At 44.8% G+C, this 24,720-nt stretch overlaps 1 protein-coding gene across 1 annotated transcript in view; it reads left to right on the plus strand.

The window, feature by feature from the left end:
* The window catches only part of LOC127689841 (uncharacterized), a gene marked incomplete at its 3' end in the record, with an annotated part of 43,674 nt that extends 38,524 nt beyond the window's left edge, over nt 1-5,150 (plus strand). Inside the window, 1 exon segment of the mRNA XM_052189409.1 lies at nt 4,176-5,150. Coding sequence (XP_052045369.1) covers nt 4,176-5,150 — 975 coding nt within the window.
* Nucleotides 5,151-24,720: the final 19,570 nt, after the last annotated feature.

Genomic DNA, 24,720 nt, shown 5'->3' on the forward strand with positions numbered 1-24,720 from the left:
AGTGCTGGGATTAAATGTGTGTCCCACCACCGCCTTGCAAGAAAAATCTCTCTCTCTCTCTTTTTATTTTTGGATTTGGTTTTTTTTCCCAGAGATTTGGTTTCTCTATATAGCTCTGGCTGTCCTGGAAATCACTCTGTAGGCCAGGCTGGCTTGGAACTCAGAAATCTGCCTGCCTCTGCCTCCCAAGTGCTGAGATTAAAGGCGTGTTCCACCAATGCCCAGCTAAACAAAGTAAGATGTTTTTTGTTTGTTTTTTTGTTGTTTTGGGGGGTGGTGTTTTGTTGTCATTGTTGTTTGTTTTTTGAGATAGGGTTTCTCTGTGTAACCCTGGTTGTCATGGAACTCACTCTGTAGACCTGGCTGGTCTCAACTCAAAAATCAACTGCCCCAGCACCACAAGTGCTGGGAATATAGGTGTGTGCCACCACTGCCTGGCTGGTTAGAACTCTTAAGGTCCATACCAGTAATGAATAATTTTAGGTTTCATTATTTTAGGTTTAGGTTTTTATTTTCAGGTTTAGAGGTGGTGGGAGAAAGACAAAGCCTGTCCAGGAAGAGCACAGACATGTTCTGGATGTCTCAATTCTCTGAGGCTCTGCCACATGCTCCCAGTTAGCCTTGGAAATTCTAAAACATTCTTACAGATTCTATGCACAGTTGGTGTTGTGTCATTCTTTCTTCAATGTTTCCATGTCTCCTAATGAGATTGTTACCATTCTAGGGAAGCTGGGTGGGCCTAAGTCAGCTGAGAGCCAGTGATTGGTTGAGACCCCAGTGGGTGGGCAAGCTCTCATTGCCTCAGGTCTTCATGGCTATAAAAGACGAAGCCATTAGGTTCCTTGCTCATAGGAAGAGCAAGTCCTAAGGGGGAAGCTTCTCTCTGTGGCTGGATTGTCTCCTTACAGGTCTCCATTCCACTGGTTTTGGGTAAGTCCTATCTCTATTCACAGCTTTTGGAAATTTGTTCCTGTGAGGAAATGAGTCGTGGTAATAGTTGATAAGATTCAATCATTCTACATAGCATTAGAAAATGCTGGTCAATCTTTGGCGTTAATGTGTGAGTTTCATTTCAGATTAATTTCTGTTCCTTTCTGACAAATATGGCACTCAGATGTGGTTACTATTGGGCAGGAACCAGAGAAGAGAGCAGGGAATGGGTTTGAAACTGTAGAAAGACTTTATCAGCTTCCAGACATGGACTCTGGGTGTTGAGGATCCCAAGGTAGTACTGAGCTATTCTCAAGAGAACTTCTTTTGGGAGTAAATCTCTCTCTACATGGGGCACAGAGGACCCAAAGCAAAGGCAGAATGTCTATCCAGTGTGTAATAGTTTCTTTCAATGTCTGATAATTTATTTTTACCCCGGTGGAAAACCCTGGTTTTTGTTTTTGTTTTTGTTTTTTTGTTTTTTTGTTTTTGTTTTTTGTTTTTGTTTTTTGTTTTTGTTTTTGTTTTTGTTTTTGTTTTTGTTTTTTGAGACAGGGATTCTCTGTGTAGCCATACCTGTCCTGGAATTTACTCTGTTGACCAGGCTGGCCTCAAACTCAGAAATCCTCCTCCCTCTCCCTCCCAAGTGCTGGGATTAAAGGCATGTGCCACCACTGCCTGGCAGATTAGAACCCTAAAATTCCATACCAGCAATGTATTTTTTTGTTGTTGTTTTTTGAGACAGTGTTTCTCTGTGTAGCCCTGGCTGTCTTGGAACTCACTCTGTAGACCAGGCTGGCTTCTTACCGAGAACTCTGCCTCTCTCTGCTTCCCAAGTGCGGGGATTAAAGGCATGCGCCACCATTGCCCAGCTAAACACACTAAGATGTAGAGCAGGCTGGCCTCAAACTCTGAAATCAATTGCCCAAGCATCCCAAGTGCTGAGATTAAAGGTGTGTGCCACCACTGCCTTGCAAGAAAAATCTCTCTCTCTCTCTCTCTCTCTCTCTCTCTCTCTCTCTCTCTCTCTCTCTCTTTATTTTTTGATTTGGTTAATTTCCCCCCGAGCTTTGGTTTCTCTGTATAGCTCTGGCTGTCCTGGAAATCACTCTGTAGACCAGGCTGGCTTGGAACTCAGAAATCTGCCTGCCTCTGCCTCCCAAGTGCTGAGATTAAAGGCGTGTTCCACCAATGCCCAGCTAAACAAAGTAAGATGTTTTTTGGCCTTTTTTTTTTGTTTTTTTTGGGGGGGGGTTGTTGTTGTTGTTTGTTTGTTTTTTGAGATAGGGTTTCTCTGTGTAACCCTGGCTGTCATGGAACTCACTCTGTAGACCTGGCTGGCCTCAACTCAAAAATCAACTGCCTCAGCACCACAAGTGCTGGGAATAAAGGAGTGTGCCACCACTGCCTGGCTGGATAGAACTCTTAAGGTCCATACCAGTAATGAATATTTTTAATGCATGCCTAAACTTTAGCTATTGATTGAGAGGTTTGTAGCTGTGATAGCCAGGCCATTGTTGGACCCCACCCTTATGGGAGGGCAAATCAGCAGACAAGGTCCTGGGGATCTTTTCAGCTACTGAGCATGATCAGTGAGAGTGGAGATGGGGCAGAGGGCTGCCTAGTAGGATTTACTTGAGGACAGACCAACCTGGCTTCTGGCAGAGAAATCATCCCTTAGATCTTCTCTGGCCTAGGTGTGACTAGAAACAGAGAGCAGGTTTTGTATCCCGGATGAATATCCTTGTGAAGGTCAGGTAGTAGATCCTGCCAGTTCTTTTAGAATGATCAATCTTTCTGAGGTCCTCCCCCAGCCTGGATAAAATGGATCAGGTCTTCTCTCTGGGCTGAGAGTCTTGGCCTGCGCCCAAAATGTTCCAGTTACACTAAGGACTGCAGTACCCATGGACCTAATGTCATCTCCCCTCGTGTGACAGGCATAGATGAGCACGAGCAGATTGTCACCCGGTAAGAGAGTAGCAGGGTCCATGACAGTTATCTAGGAGGTTGGCCAGGTCCTGGGTCCCACTGGCACTAGACAGTCAGAATTCTGTTGCTCTCAGGAGGAGGCCTCACCTGCATTGTGGGGTGTTGTGATCCAGACCAGCTGCTGTTTGTTTTTAGTTTTTCCATTAGACTAGGGAGAGCCAACCCTAGGAGAGCTAAGAACATAAATAGGTAAAACCTCTTTATGTAGCATTGGTCTGGTTGGAGGCTCAGTGCTCCCCAGCTCCACCTCCTGTTTGTATATGGAAGGCATGTTACTCCCACAACACTGCGACACAGAGGCTGCCATACTCTGACACATATGTAAAGACTCACAGCTGTCTTTAGTCTAAGCAGCTGGGATGACAAGGCTGGCAGCAGTCCTCCTCTGAGACAGCCTCCTTATGCCCGCCCTCACCTGGAAGCCAAGACAGGTCACCTCTGCTGGACAAATACCCGCCAGCATAACCTGCCTGTTGGAACCCAAAGTCAGTAATTCCTGAGGAACTTTTAATTTGGTTTCAGAGACTAGGAGGCAATGATTTAAATAGTTTGAGAACAGGTCCTGAGAAACCTCTGATGATTTTTGCCCATGTGGATAAGAATCTTTGTCATATGAACCACCTATGATTGTTCCTTGGGTAAATGACTTTGTACTTAAAAGACAAAGGGCTCTGAGCCTCCCCAATCAACACACAGTGACCAATGGAGTCCAAGGATGAGTGGGAATCAAGGGAGTGCTCCAGGAGTGGGATGGTGCTGTGCTCCCAGTGCTCCTGTAGTGGCACAGGGATTCTGCTCCATAGAAACTCAGTTTTTCAAGGTGAAAAGCACTGACCAGTAAGAGGATGCCCTGGGAAATCAAAACATCAACCAAGAAAGAAGGCTTCTTCTTTCTTACATTTTCTTGTCTTTTCTGTTGATTGTAGAGCTTAGAAGGGTCTTGCTATATATACAGTGTTCTACTCAGACAAGCCATTCTCCTGAATTCAAATTTATCTTAAAAATGTTATCTTGTCCACCAGGAAACCTAAACCATAGAACGAAGAGAAGAAGGCATAAAAGACGAGTTTAAGGACAGATCAGACAGTGAAGAAAATACAACAGGAAGTCAGGAAAACTCAGAGAGAGAGAGAGAGAGAGAGAGAGAGAAAGAGAAAGAAGTCTCAGAAAACATAAACACCCAGGGCAGCCAGGACCCCAGGCTGAGCTCCTGCATTGCTGTGGCCATGACAAACCCTGAGCAGGATATGTCCCAGAACCCAGGCTGTACCATCATGACCTTCCGCCCAAACATGGCAGAATTCTCAAACTTCAGCAAATACATCACCTACATGGAGTCCCAAGGCGCACACCGAGCTGGACTGGCCAAGGTCATCCCACCCAAGGAGTGGAAAGGCAGTGGAAAGTCCTGTGAGGATGTCATGGATATGTCAATTCCTGCTCCTCTGCAGCAAGTGGTCTCGGGGCAGGCAGGTGTGTTCACCCAATTCCATAAGAAGAGGAAAGGCATGAGTGTGGGTGAGTATCGTGAGCTGGCCAGCAGCAAAAAATACCAGACCCCGCCACACCTGGATTTTGATGATTTGGAGAGAAAATACTGGAAGAATCGTCTGTTTGGGTCACCAATTTATGGTGCTGATGTCAGCGGCTCCCTGTTTGATGAGAACACTCAACACTGGAACGTGGGCCACCTGGGGAGCCTTTTGGATGTGTTGAAGCAGGAGCATGGCATAGTGATTGAGGGCGTCAACACGCCCTACCTGTACTTTGGCATGTGGAAGACCACCTTTGCGTGGCACACGGAGGACATGGACCTGTACAGTATCAACTACCTGCACTTTGGGCAGCCCAAGACTTGGTATGCTGTGCCCCCTGAGCATGGCAGGCGCCTGGAGCTCCTGGCCAGGCAACTCTTCCCTGGCAGCTCCAAGGGCTGCCAGGCCTTCCTGAGACACAAGGTGGCGCTCATCTCCCCCACCGTGCTCAAGGAGAATGGCATCCCCTTTGGCCGCATCACCCAGCAGGCTGGGGAGTTCATGGTCACCTTTCCCTATGGCTACCACGCGGGCTTCAACCATGGCTTCAACTGCGCAGAGGCCATCAATTTTGCCACCCCGAGGTGGATTGACTATGGTAAGGTGGCACGTCAGTGCAGCTGTGGGGAGGCCAGGGTGAGCTTCTCCATGGATGCCTTTGAGGGGCTCCTGCAGCCTGAGAGCTATGAGCTGTGGAAACAGCAAGGGGATCCTAGAGGAAAGGACCAGCTGGAGCTCACCTCCTGTCCCAGGCAGGAGCTGACACTTGGGATCTACACACTGGATCAGGGGAAGCCCACTTCCATCTGGAGGCATTCCCATTTGGGACCCCTCAGGAGTCGCCTGAGCAGGGGCCACAACAGCTGTCCTTATTACAAGGAGGTGCACCCAGAGTCCCTGCGCCTTTCCCCATCCAAGCTTTTGTATCCTGGATCTACTCCACAAGGGACAACATTCTCCAAACTCTCTTCTGGAGCCTCCGGGATCCCTTTTGATTCTGCTGATGCTATAGGTCCCAGGGAACCACTCACAGGTCTGGAGAATCTTGCAGAGGAGCCCCCAGGTCTCCCAGCCACTCCTGGTGGTGGAGTAGAAGTATCATCATGCAGGATCACCTCCAAGGTCTAAGGCCATCAGACTCTCCTTCGGATGATGCATCTGAGTGTCCTCTTGGATTGGGCAGGGTCTCCTTCAGAATTTATGGTGATCTGCAGGATCTTGTGCCATTATATGAAGAGAAAGCTTCCAGATTCTTTATCTTCTAACAGTATCCTGCTGTTCGCCAAACTGGGACTTCCCTACACTCAGAAGGAAATGCTTGGCCTGAGGATGCTGAGGATACTGATACTTCCTCCTGCACTGCCCCCTGACCCTCCATTGATTTCAGTGTCCCGCAATAGCATGCCAGAGTGAGAAACCAAGCAGGTCTCAGGCTCTCAGCATAGCCCTCGATGCACCTGCAAGTCTGACCAGATTCACCCGGAGATCATTGTCTTCAGAACATCAGTAAGGATCTACAAGACACCCAGATGGGTTCATTGACTTTGACTTCTCCCTCCTAGGAGGAGGGAGGGAGGAGGGACAGAGAGCCTGCAGGCTGCTTCCTTCTGTTCTGTCCTGGCATTTGGTTGTAATGCTGCTCTCATTTCTCATAAACTCACTGGGACTAGAGATTAGACAGGGTGGGAGGTTTACAGTAGGTTGTGGGTGGGGACATTCGACAAGTGAGGACATGAGTAACCTGCTGTTCACACTAGGGTAACCGGGTTCTTAAGGACAGGCATTTACTCCACACTTATTTCAATCTCCGGCTCTGTAACTAGGCCCAAGAAATAAATATTTTAGTTTGCTAACTAAAGTGTGGTTAATACTTTACTATGTATTTGGGTTCTACGATGTTGGGTAGAGGGTATGTCTCCTAAGGCATGGGGCTTTTGTTTTGTTTTGTTTTGTTTTGTTTTTTTAGATTTGTTTTTTTGAGATACGGTTTCTCTGTATAGCCCTGTCTGTCTCCTAATGCATGTAGTCTCCAGCATGTCCCTGTATTAGTCTGAATGGGGCAGAGACTCCATGTGTCCCTGTTAGTCAGCTCTCCCCACACTCCATAGCTCTTCTGTAAGGCTTTCTCTTTATAGCCATGGCTCTCCTGGAATTCTATCTGTGGACCATGCTGGCCTCCAAGTCAGAAATCTGCCTGCCTCTGTCTCCCAAATGCTGGGAGTAAAGGCATGCACCACCACCACCCGGCCAGCCTGCTCTTTATAGAACCCAAGAATACCAGTCCAGAGATGGTACCACCCACAAGGAGCCCTCCCCTTTTGATCCCTATAGTGAGAAAATGACCCACAGACGGATCTCCTGGAGGCACTTCCCAACTGAAACTCCTTTCCCTGTGATAACTCCAGTCTCTGTCAAGTAGACACACAAAACCTGCCAGTACAATTGACCCCTTGACAACTTGACACAAAAACACATCACTATTAAGCCTTCTTGCCCACCAGATCCAAGAACACATCAAACAATCATCCACCATGATCAAGTAGGCTTCATCCAAGGGATGCAGGGATGGTTCAATATACGGAAATCCATATATGCTATCCACTACATAAACAAACTCAAAGAAAAAACCACATGATCATTTCATTAGATGCTGAAAAAGCATTTCACAAAATTCAGCATCCTTTCATGCTAAAAGTCTTGGAAAGGACAGGAATTCAAGGCCCATATCTAAACATAGTAAAAGCAATATACAGCAAACCGGTAGCCAACGTCAAACTAAATGGAGAGAAACTTGAAGCAATCCCACTAAAATCAGGGACTAGACAAGGCTGCCCCTCTCTCCATATCTTTTCAATATAGTTCTTGAAGTCCTAGCTAGAGCAATTAGACAACAGAAGGACGTCAAAGGGATACAAATTGGAAAGGGTGAAGTCAAATTATCACTATTTGCAGATGATATGATCGTATACTTAAGTGACCCTAAAACCTCTACTAGAGAACTCCTACAGCTGATAAACAACTTCAGCAAAGTGGCTGGCTACAAAATCAACGCAAGCAAATCAGTAGCCTTTATATATTCAAAGGATAAGCAGACTGAGAAAGAAATTAGGGAAATGACCCCCTTCACAATAGCTACAAACAACATAAAGTATCTTGGGGTGACTCTAACCAAACAAGTGAAAGACCTATATGACAAGAACTTCAGATCTCTGAAGAAGGAAATCGAGGAAGATCTCAGAAAATGGGCAAACCTTCCATGCTCGTGGATTGGCAGGATTAATATAGTTAAAATGGCCATCTTGCCAAAGGCAATCTACAGATTCAATGCTATCTCCATAAAAGTCCCATCCCAGTTCTTCATAGAGCTAGAAAGAGCAATTCTCAAATTCATCTGGAATAACAATCCTTCCTTATTTATCCCCCAGATCTACATATGTTTAAATGTCCCACAGTCTTTACATATTAAAATTTCAATGCCTTTAAAATGTCCAATATCATTTAAAATTAAAAGTCCCTTGAAAATAGAAAGTTTTCTTAACTGTGGGCTTCACTAAAATACTTTCTTCCATCAAGAGGGAAAACTGTCAGGGTACAGTCACAATCAAAAGCAAAACTCAAAGTCCAAAGGTTCATTGTCTGGGATCCAACCCAGGAACTTTTGGGCTTCTACGAGGGCTTGGGTCACTTCTCCAGCTCTGCCTTTTCTAACACACACCTTGTCTTCTAGGCTCCAGCTGTCAGTACTCCACTGCTGCTGCTGTTCTTGGTGGTCATTGCATGGCACAGGCATCTACAAAACACTGCTGTCTTCTGCTGTAACTAGGCTTCACCAATAGCGTGGCATAGGCTCTTTTTCATGGTGCCAAGCCTCAACTCTTTGCATGACACCTTCAGTCTTGGGCCTTCAATTGCATCTGAGGTTGCACCTTCACCAATGGCCTTCCACAGCCTCACACAATTCAGAGCCTTAACTGTTCTTCATGACCACTTCATGCCTTCAAAACCAGGACCAACTTGGTGAATCTTCCAAAGTACCAAGTCTAGCCACAGCACAAAATACAACCGTGGCTCTCTCAGGAACCCAGCCTCTGTGCTCTCAGAAAACACTTCCCAGAAGTTTTCACCTCAGTGATGCTGGTCTTTTCTTAATCACCACTAATTTCTTAGCCCTTGTTAACCAGCCTCAATATTCCCAGTAACACAAAGGATTGTTTTGTGGTTCTGTTATGTTGTTAGTCACAGCTGATTCTTCAGCCCCAGGTAATCAAAACCACAGAATCTTCACAATCAAAACCTGCACCTGATAAGAGACTTTAATCTTCCCTCTGAAATGTCACAAGCCAGGCCACCATATTCTGCACTGTTCTTAGCATTATCTTCCAAGCCCCTACAGAACTTTCCACAGAGCTCTTAACATCCTATTGGCTCTTCTAGCTCAAACTTCCAAGCCTTTCCTCAATCCTCCCCAAAACATGGTAAAGTTGTCACAGGAATACCCCACTACACTGGTACCAATTTGTCTTAGGGTTTCTAGTCCCGTACAAACATCATGACCAAGAAGCAAATTGAGGAGGAAAGAGTTTATTGAGCTTACACTTCCACACTGCTGTTCACCACTAAAGGAAGTCTGGACTGGAACTCAAGCAGGTCAGGAAGCAGGAACTGATGCAGAGGCGGTGGAAAAATGTGTCTTACTAGCTTGATCCCCCTGAATTGTTCAGCCTGCTGTCTTATAGAACCCAAGACTACCAGCCCAGAGATGGTACCGCCCACAAGGGGCCCTCATCCTTTCATCACTAATTGAGAAAATGCCCCACAGATGGATCTCAATGAGGCCCTTCCACCAACAGAATCTCCTTTCTCTTTGGTAAGTCCAGTGTGTGTCTAGTTGACACACAAAACCAGCCAGTATACAAGCCAATAAATTTCTTGCAAAAATAATTTATAATGAATATATTAACTCTCAAATACTGCAACTTAGGATTGACAAATTAAAGACACTTAATGATCTTTAAAAATAATTGGGAAATATTAATTGGACAAGACATTATTTAAAAATTACCACAGGACAATTGCTTAATTTGTTTGAAATTCTTAAAGGAGATCGTGATCCTAAGTCTAAAATACAGCTTACAAAAGAAGCATTAAAACAATCAGGATAGATAAAGCAAATGATACAAGATGCTAAAGTAAATCAAACAAACTATTTAAAAACTTGCTCGCTTATTATTCTTAAAACACCTTACACCCTACTGCATGTTTATGGCAAGAAGTTTTATGGGAATGTATATATCTCACTCAGAGTCAAGTGAAAATGATACCTTCTTATCCTGTTATGTATAGTCAGTTAATTATTAAAGTGAGGTTAGGATCCAGGTAACTATTTGTCAAAGAAACTCATGAAGTTTGTATTCCATATAATAAGGAACAATTGGGGTATTTACGTCAAACTGCAGATGATTAGGGAAATGCATTAGCTCATTATATGGGACAAATTAAATGTCATGTGTCTCAGCACCCTATATTAAAGCTTGTAGAAGGAACAGGAATAATCTTTCCTTCTATACTAGCATCAGAACCTACTTCTGAAGCCCCCTTTCTATTTACAGATGTGTCATCCATGGAATTTAAGCCATCTATATGAAAGATAGACCTGTGATTATTCAAAAAGCAAAAGAAATTTCTGCACATCAGGAGAAAATTATTGCAGTTGTTATTGACCTAGAACATATAATTGAAGAGGTCAACCTTTATACAAGTTCAAATTATGTAGTTTGATTATTTTCTGATATCGAGACAGCTCTTATATCTGGAAATTCCAAATTATATCAGTCTTGCTTCTGTTGCAAAAGATAATTCAATCAAGAAAAAGGAAAATTTATAGAACATATCAGAAGACATACTGGCCTGCCATGTCCAGTGGCTTAAGGAAATTCTATGGCAGATTTATTAACAAAAGAACCCTTGATTGCTAGTATGGTTGAACAAGCTTTAGAAAGTCATGCTTTTCATTATCAGATTGCACTGGCTTTGAGAAGGATGTTCAGCAGGGCAGTGGTGGCTCACGAGTTTAATCACAGTACTTGCTAGGCAGAGGTAGGTGGATTTCTGAGTTTGAGGCCAGCCTGGTCTGCATAGTGAGTTCCAGGACAACCAGGGCTATATAGAGAAACCCTCTCTTGAAACAAAAAAAGACAGAGAGAGAGAGAGAGCAAGACAGAGACAGAGACAGAGACATAGACACACACACACACACACACACACACACACACAGAGAGAGAGAGAGAGAGAGAGAGACAGAGAGACAGAGAGAGATGGAGAGAGACAGAGAGATACAGAGAGAAAAAGAGAGAAACCAAGAGAGAGAGAGAGAGAGAGAGAGAGAGAGAGAGAGAGAGAGAGAGAGAGAGAGAGACTGAGAGACAGAGAGGGACAGAGATAGACAGAGGCATACAAAACAAACCAACGAAAAGCATGGTGACATACAGATCTCAGACATCAGGCCAGCCTGGAGCCTAGTTTGTAAAATGAGTTCAAAGACCAGGTGGTGTGGTGGCAAACACCTATAATCCCAGCACTTGGGAGGCAGAGGCAGGCAGATTTCTGAGTTCGAGGCCAGCTTGGTCTACAGAGTGCCAAGACAGCCACGACTACACAGAGAAACCCTGTCTCGAAAAACCAGACAGAGAGAGAGAGAGAGAGAGAGAGAGAGAGAGAGAGAGAGAGAGAGTGAAAGTTGATTTTTGTAATCCTGACTTTCCAGGAAGTGGATCTGTAGACCAGTCTTTTCTCAAATTCATCGATTCTCCTGGTGCTGCCTCCAGAGTGGGATACAGTGCATGCAGCCCAATGCCAAGCAAAAATCTTTCTCATTCTTGTGTTTTGTGCTACTTTTTGGTTAAAATGTTTAGTTGTTCAGAAGTGGGGCCCCTGCTGTTCTCTTGTCTATTTCAGGTTTAGAAGTGGTGGGAGATCCTGGGCACATACCCAGAGGATTCCCCACCATGTAATAAGGATACATGCTCTACTATGTTCAGAGCAGCTCTATTTATAATTGCCAGATGCTGGAAAGAACCCAGGTATCCCTCAACAGAAGAGTGGATGCAAAAAATGTGGTATATCTACACAATGGAGTACTATTCAGCCATTAGAAACAAAGAATTCATGAAATTCTTAGGGAAATGGATGGAGCTAGAGAACATCATACTAAGTGAGGTAACCCAGACTCAAAAGGTGAATCATGGTATGCACTCGCTAATAAGTGGTTATTAACCTAGAAAACTGGAATATCCAAAACATAATCCACACATCAAATGAGGTACAAGAAGAAAGGAGGAGTGGCCCCTGGCTCTGGAAAGACTCAGTGAAACAGTATTTGGCAAAACCAGAACGGGGAAGTGGGAAGGGATGGGTGGGAGGACAGGGGAAGAGAAGGGGGCTTACGGGACTTTCCGGGAGTGGGGGGGCTAGAAAAGGGGAAATCATTTGAAATGTAAATAAATTATATCGAATACAAATAATTAAAAAAAAAAAAGAAGTGGTGGGAGAAAGACAAAGTCTGTCCAGCAAGAGCACAGACATGTTCTGGATGTCTCAGTTCTCTGAGGCTCTGCCACATGCTCCCAGTTAGCCTTCGAAATTCTAAAACATTCTTACAGATTCAATGCACAGTTGGTGTTGTATCATTCTTTCTTCAATGTTTGCCATGTCTCCTAATGAGATTGTTTCCATTCTAGGGAAGCTGGGTGGGCCTAAGTCAGCTGAGAGCCAATGATTGGTTGAGACCCCAGTGGGTGGGCAAGCTCTCATTGCCTCAGGTCTTCATGGCTATAAAAGATGAAGCCATTAGGTTTCCTGCTCATAGGAAGAGCAAGTCCTAAGGGGGAAGCTTCTCTCTGTGGCTGGATTGTCTCCTCACAGGTCTCCATTCCACTGGTGTTGGGTAAGTCCTATCTCTATTCACAGCTTTTGGAAATTTGTTCCTGTGAGGAAATGAGTCGTGGTAATAGTTGATAAGATTCAATCATTCTACAAAGCATTAGAAAATGCTGGTCAATCCTTGGCGTTAATGTGTGAGTTTCATTTCAGATTAATTTCTGTTCCTTTCTGACAAATATGGCACTCAGATGTGGTTACTATTGGGCAGAAACCAGAGAAGAGAGCAGGGAATGGGTTTGAAACTGTAGAAAGACTTTATCCGCTTCCAGACATGGACTCTGGGTGTTGGGGATCCCAGGGTAGCACTGAGCTATTCTCAAGAGAACTTCATTTGGGGGTAAATCTCTCTCTACCTGGGGCACAGAGGACCCAAAGCAAAGACAGGATGTCTATCCAGTGTGTAATAGTTTCTTTCAATGTCTGATAATTTATTTTTACCCCGGTGGAAAACCCTGGTTTTTGTTTTTGTTTTTCTTTTTGTTTTTTTGCTTTTGTTTTTGTTTTTTTGAGACAGGGATTCTCTGTGTAGCCATACCTGTCCTGGAATTTACTCTGTTGACCAGGCTGGCCTCAAACTCAGAAATCCTCCTCCCTCTGCCTCCCAAGTGCTGGGATTAAAGGCATGTGCCACCACTGCCTGGCAGATTAGAAGCCTAAAATTCCATACCACAATGTATTTTTTTGTTGTTGTTTTTTGAGACAGTGTTTCTCTGTGTAGCCCTGGCTATCTTGGACCTCACTGTGTAGACTAGGCTTGCCTCGTACTGAGAAATCTGCCTCCCTCTGTTTCCCAAGTGCTGGGATTAAAGGCATGTGCCACCACTGCCCGGCTAAACACAGTAAGGTGTAGAGCAGGCTGGCCTGGAACTTTGAAATCAACTGCCCCAGGATCCCAAGTGCTGGGATTAAATGTGTGTCCCACCACCGCCTTGCAAGAAAAATCTCTCTCTCTCTCTTTTTATTTTTGGATTTGGTTTTTTTTCCCAGAGATTTGGTTTCTCTATATAGCTCTGGCTGTCCTGGAAATCACTCTGTAGGCCAGGCTGGCTTGGAACTCAGAAATCTGCCTGCCTCTGCCTCCCAAGTGCTGAGATTAAAGGCGTGTTCCACCAATGCCCAGCTAAACAAAGTAAGATGTTTTTTGTTTGTTTTTTTGTTGTTTTGGGGGGTGGTGTTTTGTTGTCATTGTTGTTTGTTTTTTGAGATAGGGTTTCTCTGTGTAACCCTGGTTGTCATGGAACTCACTCTGTAGACCTGGCTGGTCTCAACTCAAAAATCAACTGCCCCAGCACCACAAGTGCTGGGAATATAGGTGTGTGCCACCACTGCCTGGCTGGTTAGAACTCTTAAGGTCCATACCAGTAATGAATAATTTTAGGTTTCATTAATTTAGGTTTAGGTTTTTATTTTCAGGTTTAGAGGTGGTGGGAGAAAGACAAAGCCTGTCCAGGAAGAGCACAGACATGTTCTGGATGTCTCAATTCTCTGAGTCTCTGCCACATGCTCCCAGTTAGCCTTGGAAATTCTAAAACATTCTTACAGATTCTATGCACAGTTGGTGTTGTGTCATTCTTTCTTCAATGTTTCCATGTCTCCTAATGAGATTGTTACCATTCTAGGGAAGCTGGGTGGGCCTAAGTCAGCTAAGAGCCAGTGATTGGTTGAGACCCCAGTGGGTGGGCAAGCTCTCATTGCCTCAGGTCTTCATGGCTATAAAAGACGAAGCCATTAGGTTCCTTGCTCATAGGAAGAGCAAGTCCTAAGGGGGAAGCTTCTCTCTGTGGCTGGATTGTCTCCTCACAGGTCTCCATTCCACTGGTGTTGGGTAAGTCCTATCTCTATTCACAGCTTTTGGAAATTTGTTCCTGTGAGGAAATGAGTCGTGGTAATAGTTGATAAGATTCAATCATTCTACAAAGCATTAGAAAATGCTGGTCAATCTTTGGCGTTAATGTGTGAGTTTCATTTCAGATTAATTTCTGTTCCTTTCTGACAAATATGGCACTCAGATGTGGTTACTATTGGGCAGGAACCAGAGAAGAGAGCAGGGAATGGGTTTGAAACTGTAGAAAGACTTTATCAGCTTCCAGACATGCACTCTGGGTGTTGAGGATCCCAAGGTAGTACTGAGCTATTCTCAAGAGAACTTCTTTTGGGAGTAAATCTCTCTCTACATGGGGCACAGAGGACCCAAAGCAAAGGCAGAATGTCTATCCAGCGTGTAATAGTTTCTTTCAATGTCTGATAATTTATTTTTACCCCGGTGGAAAACCCTGCTTTTGGTTTTGTTTTTGTTTTTTTGTTTTTTTGTTTTTGTTTTTTGTTTTTGTTTTTGTTTTTGTTTTTGTTTTTGTTTTTTGAGACAGGGATTCTCTGTGTAGCCATACCTGTCCTGGAATTTACTCTGTTGACCAGGCTGGCCTCAAACTCAGAAATCCTCCTCCCTCTCCCTCCCAAGTGCTGGGATTAAAGGCATGTGCCACCACTGCCTGGCAGATTAGAACCCTAAAATTCCATACCAGCAATGTATTTTTTTGTTGTTGGTTTTTGAGACAGTGTTTCTCTGTGTAGCCCTGGCTGTCTTGGAACTCACTCTGTAGACCAGGCTGGCTTCTTACCGAGAACTCTGCCTCTCTCTGCTTCCCAAGTGCGGGGATTAAAGGCATGCGCCACCATTGCCCAGCTAAACACACTAAGATGTAGAGCAGGCTGGCCTCAAACTCTGAAATCAATTGCCCAAGCATCCCAAGTGCTGAGATTAAAGGTGTGTGCCACCACTGCCTTGCATGAAAAATCTCTCTCTCTCTCTCTCTCTCTCTCTCTCTCTCTCTCTCTCTCTCTCTTTTTATTTTTTGATTTGGTTAATTTCCCCCGAGATTTGGTTTCTCTGTATAGCTCTGGCTGTCCTGGAAATCACTCTGTAGACCAGGCTGGCTTGGAACTCAGAAATCTGCCTGCCTCTGCCTCCCAAGTGCTGAGATTAAAGGCGTGTTCCACCAATGCCCAGCTAAACAAAGTAAGATGTTTTTTGTTTTATTTTTTTTGTTTTTTTTTTTGGGGGGGGTGTTTTGTTGTTGTTGTTTGTTTGTTTTTTGAGATAGGGTTTCTCTGTGTAACCCTGGCTGTCATGGAACTCACTCTGTAGACCTGGCTGGCCTCAACTCAAAAATCAACTGCCTCAGCACCACAAGTGCTGGGAATAAAGGAGTGTGCCACCACTGCCTGGCTGGATAGAACTCTTAAGGTCCATACCAGTAATGAATATTTTTAATGCATGCCTAAACTTTAGCTATTGATTGAGAGGTTTGTAGCTGTGATAGCCAGGCCATTGTTGGACCCCACCCTTATGGGAGGGCAAATCAGCAGACAAGGTCCTGGGGATCTTTTCAGCTACTGAGTATGATCAGTGAGAGTGGAGATGGGGCAGAGGGCTGCCTAGTAGGATTTACTTGAGGACAGACCAACCTGGCTTCTGGCAGAGAAATCATCCCTTAGATCTTCTCTGGCCTAGGTGTGACTAGAAACAGAGAGCAGGTTTTGTATCCCGGATGAATATCCTTGTGAAGGTCAGGTAGTAGATCCTGCCAGTTCTTTTAGAATGATCAATCTTTCTGAGGTCCTCCCCCAGCCTGGATAAAATGGATCAGGTCTTCTCTCTGGGCTGAGAGTCTTGGCCTGCGCCCAAAATGTTCCAGTTACACTAAGGACTGCAGTACCCATGGACCTAATGTCATCTCCCCTCGTGTGACAGGCATAGATGAGCACGAGCAGATTGTCACCCGGCAAGAGAGTAGCAGGGTCCATGACAGTTATCTAGGAGGTTGGCCAGGTCCTGGGTCCCACTGGCACTAGACAGTCAGAATTCTGTTGCTCTCAGGAGGAGGCCTCACCTGCATTGTGGGGTGTTGTGATCCAGACCAGCTGCTGTTTGTTTTTAGTTTTTCCATTAGACTAGGGAGAGCCAACCCTAGGAGAGCTAAGAACATAAATAGGTAAAACCTCTTTATGTAGCATTGGTCTGGTTGGAGGCTCAGTGCTCGCCAGCCCCACCTCCTGTTTGTATATGGAAGGCATGTTACTCCCACAACACTGCTACACAGAGGCTGCCATACTCTGACACATATGTAAAGACTCACAGCTGTCTTTAGTCTAAGCAGCTGGGATGACAAGGCTGGCAGCAGTCCTCCTCTGAGACAGCCTCCTTATGCCCGCCCTCACCTGGAAGCCAAGAGAGGTCACCTCTGCTGGACAAATACCTGTCAGCATAACCTGCCTGTTGGAACCCAAAGTCAGTAATTCCTGAGGAACTTTTAATTTGGTTTCAGAGACTAGGAGGCCATGATTTAAATAGTTTGAGAACAGGTCCTGAGAAACCTCTGATGATTTTTGCCCATGTGGATAAGAATCTTTGTCATATGAACCACCTATGATTGTTCCTTGGGTAAATGACTTTGTACTTAAAAGACAAAGGGCTCTGAGCCTCCCCAATCAACACACAGTGACCAATGGAGTCCAAGGATGAGTGGGAATCAAGGGAGTGCTCCAGGAGTGGGATGGTGCTGTGCTCCCAGTGCTCCTGTAGTGGCACAGGGATTCTGCTCCATAGAAACTCAGTTTTTCAAGGTGAAAAGCGCTGACCAGTAAGAGGATGCCCTGGGAAATCAAAACATCAACCAAGAAAGAAGGCTTCTTCTTTCTTACATTTTCTTGTCTTTTCTGTTGATTGTAGAGCTTAGATGGGTCTTGATATATATACAGTGTTCTACTCAGACAAGCCATTCTCCTGAATTCAAATTTATCTTAAAAATGTTATCTTGTCCACCAGGAAACCTAAACCATAGAACGAAGAGAAGAAGGCATAAAAGACGAGTTTAAGGACAGATCAGACAGTGAAGAAAATACAACAGGAAGTCAGGAAAACTCAGAGAGAGAGAGAGAGAGAGAGAGAGAGAGAGAGAGAGAGAGAAAGAGAAAGAAGTCTCAGAAAACATAAACACCCAGGGCAGCCAGGACCCCAGGCTGAGCTCCTGCATTGCTGTGGCCATGACAAACCCTGAGCAGGATATGTCCCAGAACCCAGGCTGTACCATCATGACCTTCCGCCCAAACATGGCAGAATTCTCAAACTTCAGCAAATACATCACCTACATGGAGTCCCAAGGCGCACACCGAGCTGGACTGGCCAAGGTCATCCCACCCAAGGAGTGGAAAGGCAGTGGAAAGTCCTGTGAGGATGTCATGGATATGTCAATTCCTGCTCCTCTGCAGCAAGTGGTCTCGGGGCAGGCAGGTGTGTTCACCCAATTCCATAAGAAGAGGAAAGGCATGAGTGTGGGTGAGTATCGTGAGCTGGCCAGCAGCAAAAAATACCAGACCCCGCCACACCTGGATTTTGATGATTTGGAGAGAAAATACTGGAAGAATCGTCTGTTTGGGTCACCAATTTATGGTGCTGATGTCAGCGGCTCCCTGTTTGATGAGAACACTCAACACTGGAACGTGGGCCACCTGGGGAGCCTTTTGGATGTGTTGAAGCAGGAGCATGGCATAGTGATTGAGGGCGTCAACACGCCCTACCTGTACTTTGGCATGTGGAAGACCACCTTTGCGTGGCACACGGAGGACATGGACCTGTACAGTATCAACTACCTGCACTTTGGGCAGCCCAAGACTTGGTATGCTGTGCCCCCTGAGCATGGCAGGCGCCTGGAGCTCCTGGCCAGGCAACTCTTCCCTGGCAGCTCCAAGGGCTGCCAGGCCTTCCTGAGACACAAGGTGGCGCTCATCTCCCCCACCGTGCTCAAGGAGAATGGCATCCCCTTTGGCCGCATCACCCAGCAGGCTGGGGAGTTCATGGTCACCTTTCCCTATGGCTACCACGCGGGCTTCAACCATGGCTTCAACTGCGCAGAGGCCATCAATTTTGCCACCCCGAGGCGGATTGACTATGGCAAGGTGGCACGTCAGTGCAGCTGTGGGGAGGCCAGGGTGAGCTTCTCCATGGATGCCTTTGAGGGGCTCCTGCAGCCTGAGAGCTATGAGCTGTGGAAACAGCAAGGGGATCCTAGAGGAAAGGACCAGCTGGAGCTCACCTCCTGTCCCAGGCAGGAGCTGACACTTGGGATCTACACACTGGATCAGGGGAAGCCCACTTCCATCTGGAGGCATTCCCATTTGGGACCCCTCAGGAGTCGCCTGAGCAGGGGCCACAACAGCTGTCCTTATTACAAGGAGGTGCACCCAGAGTCCCTGCGCCTTTCCCCATCCAAGCTTTTGTATCCTGGATCTACTCCACAAGGGACAACATTCTCCAAACTCTCTTCTGGAGCCTCCGGGATCCCTTTTGATTCTGCTGATGCTATAGGTCCCAGGGAACCACTCACAGGTCTGGAGAATCTTGCAGAGGAGCCCCCAGGTCTCCCAGCCACTCCTGGTGGTGGAGTAGAAGTATCATCATGCAGGATCACCTCCAAGGTCTAAGGCCATCAGACTCTCCTTCGGATGATGCATCTGAGTGTCCTCTTGGATTGGGCAGGGTCTCCTTCAGAATTTATGGTGATCTGCAGGATCTTGTGCCATTATATGAAGAGAAAGCTTCCAGATTCTTTATCTTCTAACAGTATCCTGCTGTTCGCCAAACTGGGACTTCCCTACACTCAGAAGGAAATGCTTGGCCTGAGGATGCTGAGGATACTGATACTTCCTCCTGCACTGCCCCCTGACCCTCCATTGATTTCAGTGTCCCGCAATAGCATGCCAGAGTGAGAAACCAAGCAGGTCTCAGGCTCTCAGCATAGCCCTCGATGCACCTGCAAGTCTGACCAGATTCACCCGGAGATCATTGTCTTCAGAACATCAGTAAGGACCTACAAGACACCCAGATGGGTTCATTGACTTTGACTTCTCCCTCCTAGGAGGAGGGAGGGAGGAGGGACAGAGAGCCTGCAGGCTGCTCCCTTCTGTTCTGTCCTGGCATTTGGTTGTAATGCTGCTCTCATTTCTCATAAACTCACTGGGACTAGAGATTAGACAGGGTGGGAGGTTTACAGTAGGTTGTGGGTGGGGACATTCGACATGTGAGGACATGAGTAACCTGCTGTTCACACTAGGGTAACCGGGTTCTTAAGGACAGGCATTTACTCCACACTTATTTCAATCTCCGGCTCTGTAACTAGGCCCAAGAAATAAATATTTTAGTTTGCTAACTAAAGTGTGGTTAATACTTTACTATGTATTTGGGTTCTACGATGTTGGGTAGAGGGTATGTCTCCTAAGGCATGGGGCTTTTGTTTTGTTTTGTTTTGTTTTGTTTTTTTAGATTTGTTTTTTTGAGATACGGTTTCTCTGTATAGCCCTGTCTGTCTCCTAATGCATGTAGTCTCCAGCATGTCCCTGTATTAGTCTGAATGGGGCAGAGACTCCATGTGTCTCTGTTAGTCAGCTCTCCCCACACTCCATAGCTCTTCTGTATAAGCTTTCTCTTTATAGCCATGGCTCTCCTGGAATTCTATCTGTGGACCATGCTGGCCTCCAAGTCAGAAATCTGCCTGCCTCTGTCTCCCAAATGCTGGGAGTAAAGGCATGCACCACCACCACCCGGCCAGCCTGCTCTTTATAGAACCCAAGAATACCAGTCCAGAGATGGTACCACCCACACGGAGCTCTCCCCTTTTGATCCCTATAGCGAGAAAATGACCCACAGACGGATCTCCTGGAGGCACTTCCCAACTGAAACTCCTTTCCCTGTGATAACTCCAGTCTCTGTCAAGTAGACACACAAAACCTGCCAGTACCATTGACCGCTTGACAACTTGACACAAAAACACATCACTATTAAGCCTTCTTGCCCACCAAATCCAAGAACACATCAAACAATCATCCACCATGATCAAGTAGGCTTCATCCAAGGGATGCAGGGATGGTTCAATATACGGAAATCCATATATGCTATCCACTACATAAACAAACTCAAAGAAAAAACCTCATGATCATTTCATTAGATGCTGAAAAAGCATTTCATAAAATTCAGCATCCTTTCATGCTAAAAGTCTTGGAAAGGACAGGAATTCAAGGCCCATATCTAAACATAGTAAAAGCAATATACAGCAAACCGGTAGCCAACGTCAAACTAAATGGAGAGAAACTTGAAGCAATCCCACTAAAATCAGGGACTAGACAAGGCTGCCCCTCTCTCCATATCTTTTCAATATAGTTCTTGAAGTCCTAGCTAGAGCAATTAGACAACAGAAGGACGTCAAAGGGATACAAATTGGAAAGGGTGAAGTCAAATTATCACTATTTGCAGATGATATGATCGTATACTTAAGTGACCCTAAAACCTCTACTAGAGAACTCCTACAGCTGATAAACAACTTCAGCAAAGTGGCTGGCTACAAAATCAACGCAAGCAAATCAGTAGCCTTTATATATTCAAAGGATAAGCAGATTGAGAAAGAAATTAGGGAAATGACCCCCTTCACAATAGCTACAAACAACATAAAGTATCTTGGGGTGACTCTAACCAAACAAGTGAAAGACCTATATGACAAGAACTTCAGATCTCTGAAGAAGGAAATCGAGGAAGATCTCAGAAAATGGGCAAACCTTCCATGCTCGTGGATTGGCAGGATTAATATAGTTAAAATGGCCATCTTGCCAAAGGCAATCTACAGATTCAATGCTATCTCCATAAAAGTCCCATCCCAGTTCTTCATAGAGCTAGAAAGAGCAATTCTCAAATTCATCTGGAATAACAGTCCTTCCTTATTTATCCCCCAGATCTACATATGTTTAAATGTCCCACAGTCTTTACATATTAAAATTTCAATGCCTTTAAAATGTCCAATATCATTTAAAATTAAAAGTCCCTTGAAAATAGAAAGTTCTCTTAACTGTGGGCTTCACTAAAACACTTTCTTCCATCAAGAGGGAAAACTGTCAGGGTAGAGTCACAATCAAAAGCAAAACTCAAAGTCCAAAGGTTCATTGTCTGGGATCCAACCCAGGAACTTTTGGGCTTCTACGAGGGCTTGGGTCACTTCTCCAGCTCTGCCTTTTCTAACACACACCTTGTCTTCTAGGCTCCAGCTGTCAGTACTCCACTGCTGCTGCTGTTCTTGGTGGTCATTGCATGGCACAGGCATCTACAAAACACTGCTGTCTTCTGCTGTAACTAGGCTTCACCAATAGCGTGGCATAGGCTCTTTTTCATGGTGCCAAGCCTCAACTCTTTGCATGACACCTTCAGTCTTGGGCCTTCAATTGCATCTGAGGTTGCACCTTCACCAATGGCCTTCCACAGCCTCACACAATTCAGAGCCTTAACTGTTCTTCATGACCACTTCATGCCTTCAAAACCAGGACCAACTTGGTGAATCTTCCAAAGTACCAAGTCTAGCCACAGCACAAAATACAACCGTGGCTCTCTCAGGAACCCAGCCTCTGTGCTCTCAGAAAACACTTCCCAGAAGTTTTCACCTCAGTGATGCTGGTCTTTTCTTAATCACCACTAATTTCTTAGCCCTTGTTAACCAGCCTCAATATTCCCAGTAACACAAAGGATTGTTTTGTGGTTCTGTTATGTTGTTAGTCACAGCTGATTCTTCAGCCCCAGGTAATCAAAACCACAGAATGTTCACAATCAAAACCTGCACCTGATAAGAGACTTTAATCTTCCCTCTGAAATGTCAGAAGCCAGGCCACCATATTCTGCACTGTTCTTAGCATTATCTTCCAAGCCCCTACAGAACTTTCCACAGAGCTCTTAACATCCTATTGGCTCTTCTAGCTCAAACTTCCAAGCCTTTCCTCAATCCTCCCCAAAACATGGTAAAGTTGTCACAGGAATACCCCACTACACTGGTACCAATTTGTCTTAGGGTTTCTAGTCCTGTACAAACATCATGACCAAGAAGCAAATTGAGGAGGAAAGAGTTTATTGAGCTTACACTTCCACACTGCTGTTCACCACTAAAGGAAGTCTGGACTGGAACTCAAGCAGGTCAGGAAGCAGGAACTGATGCAGAGGCGGTGGAAAAATGTGTCTTACTAGCTTGATCCCCCTGAATTGTTCAGCCTGCTCTCTTATAGAACCCAAGACTACCAGCCCAGAGATGGTACCGCCCACAAGGGGCCCTCATCCTTTCATCACTAATTGAGAAAATGCCCCACAGATGGATCTCAATGAGGCCCTTCCCACAACAGAATCTCCTTTCTCTTTGGTAAGTCCAGTGTGTGTCTAGTTGACACACAAAACCAGCCAGTATACAAGCCAATAAATTTCTTGCAAAAATAATTTATAATGAATATATTAACTCTCAAATACTGCAACTTAGGATTGACAAATTAAAGACACTTAATGATCTTTAAAAATAATTGGGAAATATTAATTGGACAAGACATTATTTAAAAATTACCACAGGACAATTGCTTAATTTGTTTGAAATTCTTAAAGGAGATCGTGATCCTAAGTCTAAAATACAGCTTACAAAAGAAGCATTAAAACAATCAGGATAGATAAAGCAAATGATACAAGATGCTAAAGTAAATCAAACAAACTATTTAAAAACTTGCTCGCTTATTATTCTTAAAACACCTTACACCCTACTGCATGTTTATGGCAAGAAGTTTTATGGGAATGTATATATCTCACTCAGAGTCAAGTGAAAATGATACCTTCTTATCCTGTTATGTATAGTCAGTTAATTATTAAAGTGAGGTTAGGATCCAGGTAACTATTTGTCAAAGAAACTCATGAAGTTTGTATTCCATATAATAAGGAACAATTGGGGTATTTACATCAAACTGCAGATGATTAGGGAAATGCATTAGCTCATTATATGGGACAAATCAAATGTCATGTGCCTCAGCACCCTATATTAAAGCTTGTAGAAGGAACAGGAATAATCTTTCCTTCTATACTAGCATCGGAACCTACTTCTGAAGCCCCCTTTCTATTTACAGATCTGTCATCCATGGAATTTAAGCCATCTATATGAAAGATAGACCTGTGATTATTCAAAAGGCAAAAGAAATTTCTGCACATCAGGAGAAAATTATTGCAGTTATTATTGCCCTAGAACATATACTTGAAGAGGTCAAACTTTATACAAGTTCAAATTATGTAGTTTGATTATTTTCTGATATAGAGACAGCTCTTATATCTGGAAATTCCAAAATTATATCAGTCTTGCTTCTGTTGCAAAAGATAATTCAATCAAGAAAAAGGAAAATTTATAGAACATATCAGAAGACATACTGGCCTGCCATGTCCAGTGGCTTAAGGAAATTCTATGGCAGATTTAATAACAAAAGAACCCTTGATTGCTAGTATGGTTGAACAAGCTTTAGAAAGTCATGCTTTTCATTATCAGATTGCACTGGCTTTGAGAAGGATGTTCAGCAGGGCAGTGGTGGCTCACGAGTTTAATCACAGTACTTGCTAGGCAGAGGTAGGTGGATTTCTGAGTTTGAGGCCAGCCTGGTCTGCATAGTGAGTTCCAGGACAACCAGGGCTATATAGAGAAACCCTCTCTTGAAACAAAAAAAGACAGAGAGAGAGAGAGCAAGACAGAGACAGAGACATAGACACACACACACACACACACACACACACACAGAGAGAGAGAGAGAGAGAGAGAGAGAGAGATGGAGAGAGACAGAGAGATACAGAGAGAAAAAGAGAGAAACCAAGAGAGAGAGAGAGAGAGAGAGAGAGAGAGAGAGAGAGAGAGAGAGAGAGAGAGAGAGAGAGACTGAGAGACAGAGAGGGACAGAGATAGACAGAGGCATACAAAACAAACCAACGAAAAGCATGGTGACATACAGATCTCAGACATCAGGCCAGCCTGGAGTCTAGTTTGTAAAATGAGTTCAAAGACCAGGTGGTGTGGTGGCAAACACCTATAATCCCAGCACTTGGGAGGCAGAGGCAGGCAGATTTCTGAGTTCGAGGCCAGCTTGGTCTACAGAATGCCAAGACAGCCACGACTACACAGAGAAACCCTGTCTCGAAAAACCAGACAGACAGATAGACAGACAGACAGAGAGAGAGAGAGAGAGAGAGAGAGAGAGAGAGAGACTGAAAGTTGATCCTTGTAATCCTGACTTTCCAGGAAGTGGATCTGTAGACCAGTCTTTTCTCAAATTCATCGATTCTCCTGGTTCTGCCTCCAGAGTGGGATACAGTGCATGCAGCCCAATGCCAAGCAAAAATCTTTCTCATTCTTGTGTTTTGTGCTACTTTTTGGTTAAAATGTTTAGTTGTTCAGAAGTGGGGCCCCTGCTGTTCTCTTGTCTATTTCAGGTTTAGAAGTGGTGGGAGACCCTG

This window comes from Apodemus sylvaticus, chromosome 7, assembly GCF_947179515.1.
Source record: "Apodemus sylvaticus chromosome 7, mApoSyl1.1, whole genome shotgun sequence".
Taxonomy (NCBI): Eukaryota; Metazoa; Chordata; class Mammalia; order Rodentia; family Muridae; genus Apodemus; species Apodemus sylvaticus.